Source organism: Bos indicus, chromosome 15 (assembly GCF_029378745.1).
Source record: "Bos indicus isolate NIAB-ARS_2022 breed Sahiwal x Tharparkar chromosome 15, NIAB-ARS_B.indTharparkar_mat_pri_1.0, whole genome shotgun sequence".
NCBI lineage: Eukaryota > Metazoa > Chordata > Mammalia > Artiodactyla > Bovidae > Bos > Bos indicus.
This window is the reverse complement of record NC_091774.1, coordinates 74,473,209-74,490,156: the sequence shown is the minus strand read 5'-3', so window position 1 is coordinate 74,490,156 and position 16,948 is coordinate 74,473,209. Positions and strand designations below refer to the sequence as shown.

Sequence of the window (16,948 nt, the reverse complement as noted above, 5' to 3'; positions counted from 1 at the left end):
GACATCTTACAGATCAGTGAACCAAAATGGATCAGTGAACTAAAATGAATTAAATTCATGAACAGGTGAATTTAGTTCAGATGATCATTATATCTACTACTGTGGACAAGAATCGTTTAGAAGAAGTGAAGTAGCCCTCACAGTCAACAGAAGAGTCCCAAATGCAGTACTTGAATCCAACCTCAAAAATGACAGAATGATCTTGGTTCATTTCCAAGGCAAACCATTCAACAATACAGTCATCCAAGTCTATGCCCCAACAATTGATGCCGAAGAAGCTGAAGTTGACTGGTTCTATGAAGATCTATAACACCTTCTAGAACTAACACACAAAAAAGATGTTCTTTTCATCATAGGGGATTGAAATGCAAATGTAGGAAGTCAAGAAATACCCAAAAGTGAAAGTGAAAGTCAGTCAGCCGTGTCCAACTTTTTGTGACCCTATGGACTATATAGTCCATGGAATCCTCCAGGCCAGAATACTGAAGTGGGCAGTCTTTCCCTTCTCCAGGAGATCTTCCCAACCCAGGGATCAAACTCAGGTCTCCCTCATTGCAGGCAGATGCTTATCAGCTGAGCCACCAGGGAAGCCCAAGAATACTGGAGTGGAGAGCCTATCCCTTCTCCAGCAGATCTTCCCAACCCAGGAATCAAACTGGGGTCTCCTGCATTGCAGGCAGATTCTTTACCAGCTGAGCTACCAGGGAAGTCCACAAAAAATACCTAAAATAACAGGCAAGTTTGGCCTTAGAGTACAAAACGAAGCAGGGCAAAGGCTATTAGTTTTGTCAAGAGAACACGCTGGTCATAGCAAACACCCTTTTCTAACAACCCCAAAGAGGACTTTACACATGGACCTCACCAGATGGTCAAAACTGAAATCAGATTATGTTCTTTACAGCTGAAGATGGAGAAACTCTATACAGTTAGCAAAAACAAGACCTGGAGCTGACTGTGGCTCAGATCATGAGCTCCTTATTGCAAAATTCAGGCTTAAATTGAAGATAGTAGTGAAAACCACTATACCATTCAGGTATGACCTATGTCAAACCCCTTATGATTGTACAGTGGAGTGACGAATAGATTCAAGGCGTTAGATCTAGTAGACACAGTGCCTGCAGAGCTACGGACTTTATATAGTAGGTGGTGACCAAAACCATCCAAAGAAAAAGAAATGCAAGAAGGCAGTGGTTGTCTGAGGAGGCTTTACAAACAGCTGAGGAAAGAAGAGAAGCAAAAGGCAAGGGAGAAAGGCGAAGACACACCTAACTGAATGCAGAGTTCCAGAGAACAGCAAGGAGAGATAAGAAGGCCTTCTTCAACGAACAGTGCAAAGAAAGAGAGGAAAACAATAGAAGGGGAAAGACTACAGATCTCTTCAAGAAAATTGAGATACCAAGGGAACATTTCATACAAAGATGGGTACAAGAAAGGACAGAAACAGTAAGGATCTAACAGAAGCAGCAGAGATTAAGAAGAGGTGGCAAGAATACCCAGAAGAACTATACAAAAAAGGTCTTAATGACCAGGATAACCATGATGGTGTGGTCATTCACCTAGAGCCAGACATGCTGGAGTATGAAGTCAAGTGGGCCTTAGGAAGCATTACTGCAAACAAAGCTAGTGCAGGTGATGGAATTTCAGCTGAGCCGTTTAAAATCCTAAAAGATGATGCTGTTAAAGTGCTTCACTCAGTATGTCAGCAAATTTGGAAAACTCAGCAGTGACCACAGGACTGGAAAAGGTCAGTTTTCATTCCAATCCCAAAGAAGGGCAATGTCAAAGAATGTTCAAACTATCATACAATTGCACTCATTTCACATGATAACAACAACATTATACTCAAAATCTTTCAAGTAGGCTTCAGCAGTACATGAACTAAGAACGTCCAGATGTACAAGCTGGGTCTCGAAGAGGCAGAGGAACCAGAGATCAAATTGCCAACATTCGCTGGATCATGGAGAAAGCAAGGGAATTCCAGAAAAATATCTACCTCTGATTCACTGATTATGCTTGCTAAAGCCTGTGACTCTGTGGATTACAACGAACTGCGGAAAATTCTTTAAGAGATGGGAGTACCAGACCACCTTACCTGTCTCCTGAGAAACCTGTATGGGGATCAAGAAGCAACAGTTAGAACCAGACATGGAACAATGGACTGGTTCGAAATTGGGAAAGGAGTACATCAAGGCTGTATATTGTCACCCTGCTTATTAAGAGTACAACAGGTGAAATGTCGGGCTGGATGAAGCTCAAGCTGGAATTAAGATTGCCACAAGAAATATCAACAACTTCGGATATGCAGATGATACCACTCTACTGGCAGAAAGTGAAGAGGAACTAAAGGGCCTCTTGGTGAAGGCGAAAGAGGAAGAGTGAAAAAGCTGGATTGAAACTCAACATTCAAAAGACTAAGATCATGGCATCTGGTCTCATCACTTCATGGCAAATAGAAGGGGAAAAAGCAGAAGCAGTAACACATTTTTTTTCTTGGACTCCAAAAATCACTGCAGATGGTGACTGTAGCCATGAAATTATAAGACGCTGGCTCCTTGGAAGGAAAGCTATGACAAACCTAAACAGCATATTAGAAAGCAGGACTACGACTTTGCTGACAAAGGTCCATACAGTCAAAGCTATGGTTTTTCCAGTACTCATTACAGATGTGAGAGCTGGACCACAGACAAAGCTGAGCACCAAAGAACTGATCCTTTCAAATTGTGAGGCTGGAGAAGACTCTTGAGAGTCCCTTGGAATGAAAGGAGATCAAACCAGTCAATTCTAAAGGAAATCATTCCTGAATATTCATTGGGAGGACTGACGCGGAAGTTGAAGCTCCAATACTTTGGCCATGTGATGTGAAGAGCTGACTTGTTGGAAGAGACCCTGATACTGGGAAAGACTGAAGGCAAAAGGAAAAGCAGGTGGCAGAGGATGAGATGGTTAGACAGCATCGCTAGCTCAACAGACATGAGTCTGAGCAAACTCCGGGAAACAGTGGAAGACAAAGGAGCCCGGCATGCTACAGTCCATGGGTTCTAAAGAGTCGGACCTGACTTAGTGACTGAACAACTACGACAATCTAACAATAATATAGCACTCACAGCACAGAAGTTGAGACCAGACTCAACTTTAATGTTAAACTACTACGTAGCCCCAGGACAAAGTATTGAATCTCCCTGGACCTCATTTCCTCACATGAAAAACTGGAGAAGTAATAGTTACACTATACCTGACAGAGAGGTTATGAAAATGTTTTGAAGCTAGTATAAAAGGAGGTATTACTACATATTTGCTCTCCAGGAATTTAAGGGGCAGATGTTACCTACTTTAATCAAGGTTAACATTCTACAAGGAAAACATTCTAAATATTTCAAAAGACTTGAAGTAAGTGATTAATTATAGTCCCTTTCTAGTGAGAATTCACTTACCTAGATATGCCTGTGGGTGACATGCTGATTTCATACACACCCTCTTTTCTAAAGAAACCAAGAAAACAAAGACTTATTAGTACCAAGGTAAACAACATACTGCATGTAGTGGAAGGAAGAGTTGTCCTTCGGAGTGCACAAAGTTCCAGCTCACCAAAACCACTTCCCGATGAGGGTGCACGATGAGGGAAATATAGCCCCACCTTCTTCTACCGCTGAGATAAAGGGTAAGATGGTGGTAACCATTACTGGCCTTGGGTATAGAATCCTAACAAAATCAGGCCATGAAGGCAAAGGCCACAATAAAGTAAATTCTTATTCTGTACCTTCATATTTCACCCATAATTCAGGTTGATGTGGCATAGGAATCTATCACACAAAGGGGTGCCAAATTGAGCATCCCCTTGGAGCCTGGAATAGAGATACACGGAACAAAAGTAGAAGGTCCTCATGATAGAGCTCCACCTCCTAGAAGTTGCCACAGACTCAGCATCCTCCAGGGTAATTACTGCTTGGAATCTCCTGAATACACCACCATGTGTCTGATCCCACGCTTTTCTACATGCTGGCATGTGTCCCCACTATCTAGCACCCCCAATCCAACTTGCCCCCAGCTTTGGTCCAGTGGAAAATTCTAATTCATCCTTCAAAATCTCAGCTCAGTATCACTTTGTCTAAGCCTTTCCTAACCTGTGATCCAGTCAAATAATGTTACATATCTCATCCTCTGTGACCACTGCACCTCACCTAGAAGTATACTGTTCCAAGATAGTCAGGATCACAATTTGTCAGACTACATGTCTATTTCATTTACTAGACTATGAGCTGCTGAAGGGCTGGAATGGGCGACTTTTCTGTCTCCTAGTGCCTAGCACACAACAAATGAACAGTAAAAAGTTTATTGAACTTAACCCAATATATGAAAGTACAAAACTGTCACAGAAGGGCACGTCATGGTAAGAAATGTGATCCAGACTGGACAGGTGTTTCCATCCAGATAGCTGTGTCAGACGCTTCTCACGGAGATAAGTTATGGAGAATAATATAAAGGGATAGTATTTACGTCATCCTTTTCCAGGTGACTTAGCAGTTCATAATCTCTGACCTGGGCCCTTAGGTGGATGTATAAGCCACTCTGAGTCAAAATGTAGGCAGTTATTATCATAAACATATAGCATGTTTCAAAATATTAGTCGGCTATAAAATTTCCTAGAGTGCTCATATTCTCAGTGCTATATTTTGGGCCATATTTAGAAAATGGTTCATTCCAAATATGAAGGATATTTCTGGCTATTAAAAAAATCTAGCATAGCTAATTTTAGATAAACAGAATTAACAAACCCTATGGTCAAGTAGGAATGCGTACCATCATTTTTTGTCTCTGTCTGGGAAATTCACAATTGTCCCTTTTTTTCAACCTGAATGTCCCATTTGTAGCTTAACAGGTTTCTTGGCTTTGTTTCTTTTCCTTACCATCGATGGAGGCAGTATCACATTTGTATTTGCAAAACAAAGACTGTTAAAGCTACCAGACTGGGTCTTAAGTGATTATATAGTCCAATCCCTTAATATTACAGGCAAGGAAACACAAGTCCAGAGAGACAATAATAACTTACCTAAGGACTAGTTACATAGCTGACTAGTGGCCAGGCCATAACTATACACCCTCTCTGAAAATATGATGATACTTGTGTTAGTTTCAAACTTTTCTAAGATATACAAGTTGACCTGCAAATAGCCAAACAGCTGAATACTTGCTCATGAGCAACAGTACACATTTAATGTTAATTTGCTAAAATAAAAGCATGCTTTCTACAGATAATTTATCTGCATTAGATGGAAATTGAGAAGCAGGACAAGAGAAATCAAAGCATCTTTCATCATTTTGAAAAAGAATATTTTTAGACACAGATCAATATAAGAGAAATGTTTATTATCATTTAATTGCTCTGGAACAATTCTGTGGTTTTAATAAATGAACTGTAAAAGCTTCTAGATTTCTAGCAGTTTTCATAGCACTGCTAGTAAATTGATACTAAAAGGTTTTTTGAAGAATCATGTTTCAATGACTCAGGAAAAAAATTCCTCTGTGTCTTTACCTAAGAGATATTTTAGCTGCTATCTGTATATATGTTAGTCAAACAGAGCCAGGAAATCTACACCAGTCAGAGTTTAGGGAACAGATATCTGGTTGCATTTTCCACACCATCAGCAAATTCGGAAAGGCTTCTCAAAAGACCAGGTTTAAAGATATCTGAGACAGGGATATCCCAGCTTAAAATTTAAGACACTAATTGACCATTATCTTTTCCAGATGGAAACACCAGGCCAAGGGAAAGATCTGGGGCTCTCCATTCACTGTAGGCAACGGTCCCAGGAGGGCAGCAGTGTACTTACTCAATCACTCGTGGCTCTGGGGCTCTGCGTACCCCCTGCAGAGAAACAGTCAGATATTATTTCTGAATGATTCCTAATCCTCAGGGAGGTTTCCTTGCAGAATTATGGTATCCTCTCATTCCTAGTTAAAATAAAGCAGGTTTAAAACTATCCCTGTTTTATTCTAAGCTCTTAGTATCCCACCAGAAACTTCTGGTTCTACTCTTCTTAGAACTACTCCAGAGTGACTAGTAGGCAGTAAAGGATGACAAAACTAGAATTAATATGTTTTCCTAGCAGTAAGCATTCTGAAAAACAAAAACAAAAACAAAAACATTCTTTCCAAGGGATTTTTAAAAACAGAAGACATACTAGGAAATAGGAGGTTTTAATCATTATTTATGCAATCGTTACTATAGCAAGATACCTGATTTTTAGCGCCTTTTTCCCATGTTATTAAAAACAGCAACTCTTCCCCGTTTCTTACATTTTTCCCAGCAAGATTAAGCAATGCAATAGCTAAAATTTCAATCCAATTCCACAGATACTTGATACACTAGCATTTTTACGACTGTTAGAACTTAGATAACTAATGCAAACTCCAGTCATGGTATAACCTCTCGTCACAGTACATCTCCTTGGCCAAAAAAAAAAGGGAATTAAAAATGCCTATAAATTGGGGGAAGACTACTAAGAATTCTCAGACATACTAAGAAACTAATACTCCACATTTCATTATTATTACAGGCCTTTCAGTTCTCTATTAGTGAGCTTATTCAATCACTATTTATTTGAGTGTCTACCATGTGACTGTTGCTTTTATAAATAAATCTTTGTCACTGTTGAAGAAGAAACAAGAATTTACCTCCTGGGGTTCTTTGAACACAAACTGTCTGTCAGACAGATGCTGCTCCTTGTTCATCCAGGCTTTACCAGGTCTCTGTTGGAGATTGTTCTCAGCAGTGGGAGCTGAAAAGAGACAAGATTCAAACCTTAACATCAATTAAAAGAGAAGGATACTGGTCCACACACATATACACACAAAAACAGGAGATCCCCACAGGTCCTTGCCTGGCTGAGCAGTGGCCTGGCTCTTAGCAGGACCAGCCCAGGCTCCCTGCACTCGGGCTCGCCGTCTTTTGTCCTCCATGCTGACCAAGACTGCTACTCTTAGCTTTCAGAAAATTTCATTCCTGATTCAAACTACACAATGGTATCTGTTTAAAGAGAAAGAAAGAAAAAAAAAAAGATGCTTTAAGTTGGGGTTGTGAAAGCTTTGACTACCAAGCTTTGACTATAATCCTTTCAAGTAGATGAGATGACTCAATAGCAATCAGTGCGTCTACATAAAATCAACTCTGAGATCACAACATCTCAATCAGGAGCCTACTAAGTTACTTGGGGATGCTGCTTTTAATGCTTATCTTTTAATGATTTAGCTTACCGCGGTGCTTTCACTTCATTCACAAGAAAGTAGATACTAAGAAATTCTATAACCAGGATCTCCCATGAACCACATTACTCTTATTGGTCCCCCAAGATGACAACATAACGGAACTGTGATATGCCACCTCCATGAAGATTCAGAAATAGGCTAAAACGCAGTTTCCCCGGGCATTTCCATACTCCATCATCACAGGCTCCATCAAACTTCCCTTGAAGCTTGTTAAAAACACCTATGGCCCGTCTCAGAAGATTTGATGTTGGATGGATACACGTGTCTGTCATTGAAACAAGCATTGTAGAAGGTGATGATAAACAGATATGTAAGGGCCACGAGGTTAAGTGGTTCACCCAGTGTCACTCAGGAAATCAACAGGTAATTAACGTTCAAATTTTACCACATTCCGGTCTTAAGTAAAACATCCACACCATAATGACCAGTAATATTAATTTGACATTTTTGCCAATAAAAGTCTAGCCCACATCAAATACAGAGCATACACATCCGCAAAACAAAACCAAACAAACGAAACGGGAACGTTGGGGGCACGTACGGACTTACAGTCCATTTTCTCATAGGTCCAAGACAACTTCACTCCAAAGTTCTCAAAGGTTAACAGGCTCTTTTTAATAGCTTGTTTAGCCTACAAATTCCCAGCCCCACTCCCAGACTTTCTGATTCAGGAGAACTAAGCTGGTCCTGGGAACCTGTATGTTTAACAAATTCTCCCAAGTGGTAAGCATGTTAAGTTTTCTTATTTAATAAGTGGGCAGAGGACAGAGGCTGCCATCTGCCCACAGAGTTAACGGCACAACAAGTATCTACTCTCCAGTTCCACATGATTTGTAGACGAAGCTCTCGTATGATATTTTCTCTCAGTTGAGGCCTTAAAACCAGCTATCATTCTTGCTGTGTTCACAGGGCAGCGATGTGTTATGTGCACCGCACGGCTGCTGAAAATACAGATTCCAGAAATCTGCGGAGTCTCGGAAACTATTAACTAACTCCTACCTTCCACGCCGAGATTCTTTACCCGAATTAAGCACGAGAACCGCGCTTCCAAGGCCAAGAGCGAGCGCTCCTGCGGCAGCCAAAGGACTAGCTTTGAATCCGAATCTGACCCTTCCCAGCGGCGTGGCCTGAGGCAAACGCCTTCCCCTTTCCGAGTCAGTTTCCTCCTCTGTCAACAGAGGAGCCAATACCTCTCTCATGGTCCGAGTGAGAATTAAGCGATGCTCGAAGGTGAGAGAGCCTGGTCCTCTCAATAAGGCTTAAGCAACTTCATTTTAGACCCGTTCCGCCCCACCCCCGGGAGGCCCTGACTGAAGTCCCCTGAAGAAGGGACCTCAGGAAGGTCCCCACAAGTCGCAGCGACAGGCCGGGAGGCCGCACCTGCCAGAGGAGCCGGGCGCGCAGGTTTTAAAGCCGCTCTTCCTAAAGCAAACCCCGGGCTGCCTCGGGCCTGTTCTGCCGCCGGCGGTATGTGGGGGTCTCCGAACCCCGGCCTGACACCAGCACTTCCCAACCGCAGGCCCACGGCGGCAGGCACGTCCCCTGACGTCACGCGCCGCCGCCGCCACCGCCTCTTCCGGAGCCACAGCCCGGATGTCCGGGCGGCTCGGTATCCCTCGAGCCGAAAGGGCCGTGTCTCTGACGGTGAAGACGGCAGCGCCGGGGTTCTAGGGTAGCACAGAGATTGAGGGTGCGGTGGAGCCCTGTTAAGGGTCGGCTGTGGCGATGGTGGGGATGAAGACGTTTCCTCGGCCGAAGTCCCACACCCCTAAGCAAAGACAAGAGACATCCAAGCGCCCGCTTCTTTGGTCCGTGCCGGAAGAGCGACCGAGCCCCAGCGGAAGGGCGAAGGCGTTGGGGAACCTAGTCATGATGCGCGGAGCAACAGGGTTTGACTTTTATCCTGAACTCCACTGAGAGTCTGAGATGCACCTCGTTTGTTTTCCCTGCAGCCGGTGCAGACTTCTGTCATAGCACTGAGAATAGGACCGCGCCCTATTTGCAAACAAAGTTTGCTTGAGAGAAGAGATTTGAGTTTCACGCTATGCACATTTTTACTTGGTGTATAATCTCGGTCGGGTACCCTGCTTTTTTTTATGAAATGGGCATAGCTTTTCTGTCGGGAGGATTACATGAGATAATGTATTTACAGAATTTAGCACGATGCCTGGAACACAATAGAAAATAAATGTTAAGTGTCTTCAATCTGAGTTCTTGAGACACATCTTTAAGTGGCCGTGTTAAATCATGTATCTTACAGTGTGAAAATAGCAGAAGTAGTGCTAAATTAACTACACCCGGTGCAAGTTATATTGTGGAAGTATTTAAAATGAACTTTGTGTTATATAGTGCTTAACCTGCTGGAAGCTCAGTATACCCCATCAACAACCCTACATTGCTGCTACTATCAAATCTAATTTCACAGCATCCGTTACTGTTTATTATACTTTGTGACATTGAAGGAGAAAGGATTTATCCTTGAACTGAGAGGAGAGAAAAGTGGTAGGGGCAGACTATAATTTTTATCTTTCCCCCCATCCCATAAACTAAGGCTTCAGATCAGATCAGTCAGATCAGTCGCTCAGTCGTGTCCGACTCTTTGCGACCCCATGAATTGCAGCATGCCAGGCCTCCCTGTCCATCACCAACTCCCGGAGTTCACCCAGGGAGTTCACCCAGACTCATGTCCATCAGGTCAGTGATGCCATCCAGCCATCTCATCCTCTGTCATCCCCTTCTCCTCTTGCCCCCAATCTCTCCCAGCATCAAAGTCTTTTCCAGTGAGTCAACTCTTCGCATGAGGTGGTCAAAGTACTGGAGTTTCAGCTTTAGCATCATTCCTTCCAAAGAAATCCCAGGGCTGATCTCCTTCAGAAAGGACTGGTTGGATCTCCTTGCAGTCCAAGGGACTCCCAAGAGTCTTCTCCAACACCACAGTTCAAAAGCATTAATTCTTTGGCGCTCAGCCTTCTTCACAGTCCAACTCTCACATGCATACATGACCACAGGAAAAACCATAGCCTTGACTAGACAGACCTTTGTTGGCAAAGTAATGTCTCTGCTTTTGAATATGCTATCTAGGATGGTCATAACTTTTCTTCCAAGGAGTAAGCGTCTTTTAATTTCATGGCTGCAGTCACCATCTGTAGTGATTTTGGAGCCCAAAAAAATAAAGTCTGACACTGTTTCTGCTGTTTCCCCATCTATTTCCCATGAAATGATGGGACCAGATGCCATTAGTTTACCCATAAACTAAGGTTCTTAGTGGTAAAGAACCTGCCTGCCAATGCAGGGGACATGAGACATGTGGGTCTGATCCCTGGGTCAGGAAGATCCCCTGGAGAAGGAAATGGCAAACTGCTCCAGTATTCTTGCCTGGAGAATTGCATGGACAGAGGAGCCTGGTGGTCTATAGTCCACAGGGTCAAAAAGAACCAGATGCAATTGAAGTGACAGCCCTGTCAATAAACAACTTGTCAGTGTCTTCTTCTGGCTCAGGAACCTTGCCTCTAATCCCAAAGGGTGTCATTTCTTTCTTTTCAATGATTGTGGTTTTAGAATGGAAAGAAGTCCTGGACTGTCCTCTAAGTAAAAGTTCTTAAAAATCACTCCATGGTCTGCTTGCACCCAAAATAACCTTTAACAGATTTAATAGAATCACCTGTATTTTTACCAAGTGTGCAAGGCAATTGTGATGCACAGAATGTTTGAAAACCTTTGGGATGCATGTAGGGTGACAAATATGTTCCAGGTTTTCTGGGACTGAGGGGTGCCCCTAGGATGCAGGACTTTAAGTGCTAAAGCTGGGCAAAGAGCCCTGGGCAAACAGATGGTAGGTCACCCTAGATACATGTGAGCATATAGCTTTCAAAAGATGTTCTTGATGGCTGTTGGCATCCTGGGTTTCCTCATTTCTATTTGCAGTATTTGTGTTTTTGTTTTTGTGGGTGGTAGTGGAGACCATGGGAGAGACAATAAAGGTAGGGGTGCATTGCCAGTCACCAGTGTTGATCTCAGCCCCAATCCTTTCTGCCTTGCTTGCAATACTGGAACGTTTCTTTCTTGCCATTTGGCCCAGTGTTAAGCTTCATCAGTAGAGGATGCTGGAGGAACATTAGAATGAGAAGGAGCTCTTTCCCCCGATTCCAGGGTGCTTCTCTTAGCTAGCTCTTCAGTACATGGTAGCCTGATGTGATTGGCATCTCTCTGCACTGAATTAGTTGAATTTACAGCCTTGTTAACTCTTGTGAAGTTGACATCATCTTCAACTGGAAGAAATGGGATCCCAAAACTTGAAATAGGGAACATCTGCTTGGACCCAGGTAAAATTGACCATATGGAACTCCCAAGCCACCCTGAGCCTCCCTTGGCAATGCAGCAGTTTGACCTCCTGTGTGTGAGGAGCCTGGTCATCCTCTGCTTAAAAGCCCCCTAAAACCCTCAGCTGGAGCAGACAACATGAAAAATACAGCGCCGGTCTGTGCTTCCTGATGGGTTGGGAGTGCTTCCGTATTTGTGCCTGGCTTCGTGTTCTCCTCAACATCAAGGTAGGTAGTGGCTATATATTAGAGTTTTCCTTTACCCCTTGTAAGTGAAGAAAGTGAAAGTGAAGTCGCTCAGTCATGTCCAACTCTTTGGGACCCCATGGACTGTAGCCTACCACGCTCCTCCATCCATGGGATTTTCCAGGCAAGAATACTGGAGTGGATTGCCATTTCCTCTTCAGAGGATCTTCCCAACCCAGAGATCGAACCCGGGTCTCCTGCATTGTAAGCAGACGCTTTACCATCTGAGCCACCAGGGAAGTCTTACCCCTTGTAGGTAATACCCAATTTCCCTCTCCGAATCACTATATGATTTCTGTCTCCTCTTTGAGTCCTGACTGTTGTGGTGTGCTTGTGATAGCAGGGGTGGGAGCAATAGCTAGTAAGTGGCTGGCTCCATGGTGGGCCTTCCACTGTAAGGGCAGGCCTTAAAACTGCCGCTGATTTGGATCCTTGTCATCCCCGACCCTTTACTCTTGCACTACCCTTCTTGGGTCTCTTCACCGGAGACAACCCTCCTGAAGCCCCAGTAGGTTTTTGCAGAATCCACTGGCTTGCCTGAACTCCAAAACCAGCATTTCTCAGCATGTGGTTAGACGACCATCTGCTCTGGAGTCAGTAGGGGATGCTTATAAATATGAAGATTATAAATATGCTTATAAATATGAAGATCCCAGGCCCCCTGCAATAAGATCCAGAGTTCGTGGATCTGGGGCAGGGCCCAACAATTTGCACTTTCAACAGTGCCTTGTCTCATTTTGTAAGAATTTTCAAAAATTCTCTTTACCCTTTGCTGCTGTGTGCTCTCTTTAAGTGATTCGTTTTCTGCCCAACATTTATCTTTGCCTCGGGATGGAAAAACTGATAGGTAGTTTAAACACTGGTCAGTATTCTTGCCTGGAGAATCCCAGGGATGGCGGAGCCTGGTGGGCTGCCATCTATGGGGTCGCACAGAGTTGGACATGACTAAAGTGACTTAGCAGCAGCAGCTCTGAAGAAATCATTCTGGGTAAGCTGCACACCACAGCTTATTTTCAGTTGCTGATTGTTACCCCAGACTCTTGCCAAACATTTAGTCCTGTGCTGCCTGTAGAGTACCTGCTGCTGAATTCTGTGAAAATCCAGTCCAAGGCAAATGATGGCCAACACACTAATAGCTCTCAGTGAAGATGTCATAAAGATATTCCCAGCTCCTGTCTCCGCTGCCAGAGGCTCAGCATTTCCTGGCTGGAGGCTGGAGGGTGTGTGCATGGAGTTTTTCGGGTCTCTGCCAACTTTACACCATGATGAGGGAGAGAGGATGTTTCCTCAAACTCTGGACAGGAATGCCTCCTGTTCAGTGCCCAGCATGATTGTGGATACCGCCGGAGATATGAACCACAGTGTAAATGATTTGTTGCTGTTGTTTAGTCGCTACATTGTGTCTGGCTCTTGCGACCCCATGGATTGTGGCCTGCCAGGCTCCTCTGTCCATGGCACTTTCCCAAGCCAGAATGGGTTGCCATTCCCTTCTGCAGGGGATCTTCCCAACCCAGGGATCAACGCCAGGCCTCCCGCATTGCAGGAGGATTCTTTACCAGCTGAGCCAGCAGGGAAGAGCAAGAATGCTGGAGTGGGTAGTCTATTCTATCTCCAGGTGATCTTCTGACCCAGGAATCAAACCAGGGTCTGCATTGCAGGTGGATTCTTTACCAGCTGAGCTACCAGGGAAGCCCCTCTTTGTAATTAAATAGTAGCAAATAATATTATTTGTTGACATTTCTTGAGAGGTTCTTTTTTAAAAAACACATTTATTTTTATTGTAACAAAGTTACTTGTACAGTTTTAAAGCTGAAAACTGAGAAACATCTTTCCAGTGAAACAAGAAAAAATTTAAAACAGGAACAAAATTACGATTTTGTTGTAGAGAATGTCAATTGCAAATAAGATACTATAGGTTCTGCTGATTCTCCCATTGAGTGGCAAGGCTCCAGGCATCATTAGAAGAGAATTCTATTTTAACAGTGTCATCTTAAGCTGCAAAGATGTCCATTATCCATCACAATTAAATATGCCAAAGGAGAAGCCATGTCATCAAAGTGCCCACTTAACCCACCCAAACATCTTACGAGCATCTTCCACGTCAAGCACTGCACCAATTTTTTCATGCTTACACCAGTATACTTTTCAGAACAATCTTATAATGTAGGTAATATATATATTATCATATTTCTTGTATATAATATAATACAAAATACTACCAAATAGTCCCATTTTCAAAGGAGAAAACCGAACCATCATGCTTCCTGATGGCACCATGCTGCTTCTGTACAGATGTACAGTAGAATGAAAGCCAAATAGCAAAGGCGTGACTGTTCCCAAACGATACATGGAGCCGTTTCCCAGGACCTTGTAGCTGGTTTCGTTCAGTGATTACAAAACTGAAGGGTTGGTAGCAATATTTCCCAACAGACCCTGGGTTATGGGTCATTCTTAATGGCTTTATCTAGATGGCTTAATCTAGATGGCTTAGCAGATTCCTCTTTAGAGTTACCTACTCTTCAGAACTGGAGAAGGCAATGGCACCCCACTCCAGTATTCTTGCCTGGAAAATCCCATGGACAGAGGAGCCTGGTTGGCTCCATGGGGTCTCGAAGAGTCAGACACGACTGAGCGACTTCACTTTATTTTTTCACTTTCGTGCGTTGGAGAAGGAAATGGCAACCCACTCCAGTGTTCTTGCCTGGAGAATCCCAGGGACGGGGAAGCCTGGTGGGCTACCGTCCATTGGGTCACACAGAGTCGGACACGACTGAAGCGACTTAGCAGCAGCAGCAGTCTCCAGAACTGTGTGAACTCTATTATTTCAAGTGTATGAACTGTGTCTCAGCCTCACTATTTCCTTGGTGAGTAACTTCAGAAAGGTTATTTAAGCCCTTCTGACCTTAGTTTCCTCATCTGTTAGACTGTGTGAAGATTTGCTCATACGTTCACTAATACACTCGTTTAATCAACTAATAATGAGTACTGACTAGAGCCAGCACCATGCTAGATGCGATGGACAAAGTTGTGGTCAAGATAGACCTGATTCCTCCCCTCATGGAGGTAATAGTCTAGCAGGGGAGGTAGACACTTAAAAAACAGATATTACAGTTGTGGTATTTTATATGAGACATGGGGGACCTAACCTAGTCAGTAGTGTCTGCATTGTATGCTGAGTCCTGGGTTGACAGGGAGTTCTGATTTGGATCTTATTCAGCAGGTAGGTCAGCAGTTGGTGCTTGGCTGGTCCAGATTCGTTCCGGCTCCACGTGGTCTCTCATCCTTGAACAAGCTCACTAGGCATGAGTGGTGTCAGGGGAGGTGTATGTAAACACATACAGTTCAGTTCAGTTCAGTTCAGTCACTCAGTCATGTCCGATTATTTGCGACCCCATGAATCGCAGCACGCCAGGCCTCCCTGTCCATCACCAACTCCTGGAGTTCACTCAAACTTACATCCATCGAGTAGGTGATGCCATCCAGCCATCTCATCCTCTGCCATCCCCTTTTCCTCCTGCTCCTAATCCCTCCCAGCATCAGAGTCTTCCAATGAGTCAACTCTTCGCATGAGGTGGCCAAAGTACTGGCGTTTCAGCTTTAGCATCATTCCTTCCAATGAACACCCAGGACTGATCTCCTTTAGAATGCACTGGTTGGATCTCCTTGCAGTCCAAGGGACTCTCAAGGGTCTTCTCCAACACCACAGTTCAAAAGCATCAATTCTTCGGCACTCAGCTTCCTTCACAGTCCAACTCTCGCATCCATACATGACCACAGGAAAAACCATAGCCTTGACTAGACAGACCTTTGTTGGCAAAGTAATGTCTCTGCTTTTCAATATGCTATCCAGGTTGGTTATAACTTTCCTTCCAAAGAGTAAGCATCTTTTAATTTCATGGCTGCAGTCACCATCTGCAGTGATTTTGGAGCCCAAAAAAATAAAGTCTAACACTGTTTCCACTGTTTCCCCATCTATTTCCCATGAAGTGATGGGACCAGATGCCATGATCTTCGTTTTCTGAATGTTGAGCTTTAAGCCAACTTTTTCACGCTCCTCTTTCACTTTCATCAAGAGGCTTTTGAGTTCCTCTTCACTTTCTGCCACAAGGGTGGTGTTATCTGCTTATCTGAGGTTATTGATATTTCTCCCAGCAATCTTGATTCCAGCTTGTGCTTCTTCCAGCCCAGCGTTTCTCATGATGTACTCTGCATAGAAGTTAAATAAGCAGGGTGACAATATACAGCCTTGATGAACTCCTTTTCCTATTTGGAACCAGCCTGTTGTTCCATGTCCAGTTCTAACTGTTGCTTCCTGACCTGCATATAGGTTTCTCAAGAGGCAGGTCAGGTGGTCTGGTATTCCCATCTCTTGAAGAATTTTCCACAGTTTATTGTGATCCACACAGTCAAAGGCTTTGGCATAGTCAATAAAGCAGAAATAGATGTTTTTCTGGAACTCTCTTGCTTTTTCCATGATCCAGCAGATGTTGGCAATTTGATCTCTGGTTCCTCTACCTTTTCTAAATCCAGCTTGAACATCAGGAAGTTCATGGTTCACATACTGCTGAAGCCTGGCTTGGAGAATTTTGAGCATTACTTTACTAGCATGTGAGATGAGTGCAATTGTGCGGTAGTTTGAGCATTCTTTGGCATTGCCTTTCTTTGGGATTGGAATGAAAACTGACCTTTTCCAGTCCTGTGGCCACTGCTGAGTTTTCCAAATGTGCTGGCATATTGAGTGCAGCACTTTCACAGCATCATCTTTCAGGATTTGAAATAGCTCAACTGGAATTCCATCACCTCCCACTAGCTTTGTTCGTAGTGATGCTTTCTAAGGCCGACTTGACTTCACATTCCAGGATGTCTGGCTCTAGGTCAGTGATCACACCATCGTGATTATCTGGGTTGTGAAGATCTTTTTTTGTACAGTTCTTCTGTGTATTCTTGCCATCTCTTCTTACTATCTTCTGCTTCTGTTAGATCCATACCATTTCTGGCTTTATCGAGCCCATCTTTGCATGAAATATTCCCTTGGTATCTCTAATTTTCTTGAAGAGATCTCTAGTCTTTCCCATTCTGTTGTTTTCCTTTATTTCTTTGCATTGATCGCTGAGGAAGGC

General features: G+C 43.6%; 1 protein-coding gene across 5 annotated transcripts in view; it reads right to left on the bottom strand.

Moving 5' to 3' along the window:
• ALKBH3 (alkB homolog 3, alpha-ketoglutarate dependent dioxygenase) overlaps positions 1-8,831 on the bottom strand; it is a 41,536-nt gene extending 32,705 nt beyond the window's left edge. Inside the window, exons 1-5 of one of the 5 annotated variants that reach the window (XM_070804086.1) lie at positions 8,263-8,831; positions 6,879-7,024; positions 6,673-6,776; positions 5,829-5,863; positions 3,432-3,479 (exon numbers count right to left, since the gene is read on the bottom strand). In XM_070804086.1, the coding sequence (XP_070660187.1) occupies positions 3,432-3,479; positions 5,829-5,863; positions 6,673-6,776; positions 6,879-6,957 (266 nt within the window). In that variant the 5' untranslated portion in view covers positions 6,958-7,024; positions 8,263-8,831. The other 4 variants (XM_070804085.1, XM_070804088.1, XM_019975295.2 and 1 more) reach the window with 4 other exon arrangements.
• Between the last annotated feature and the right edge of the window lie 8,117 nt (positions 8,832-16,948).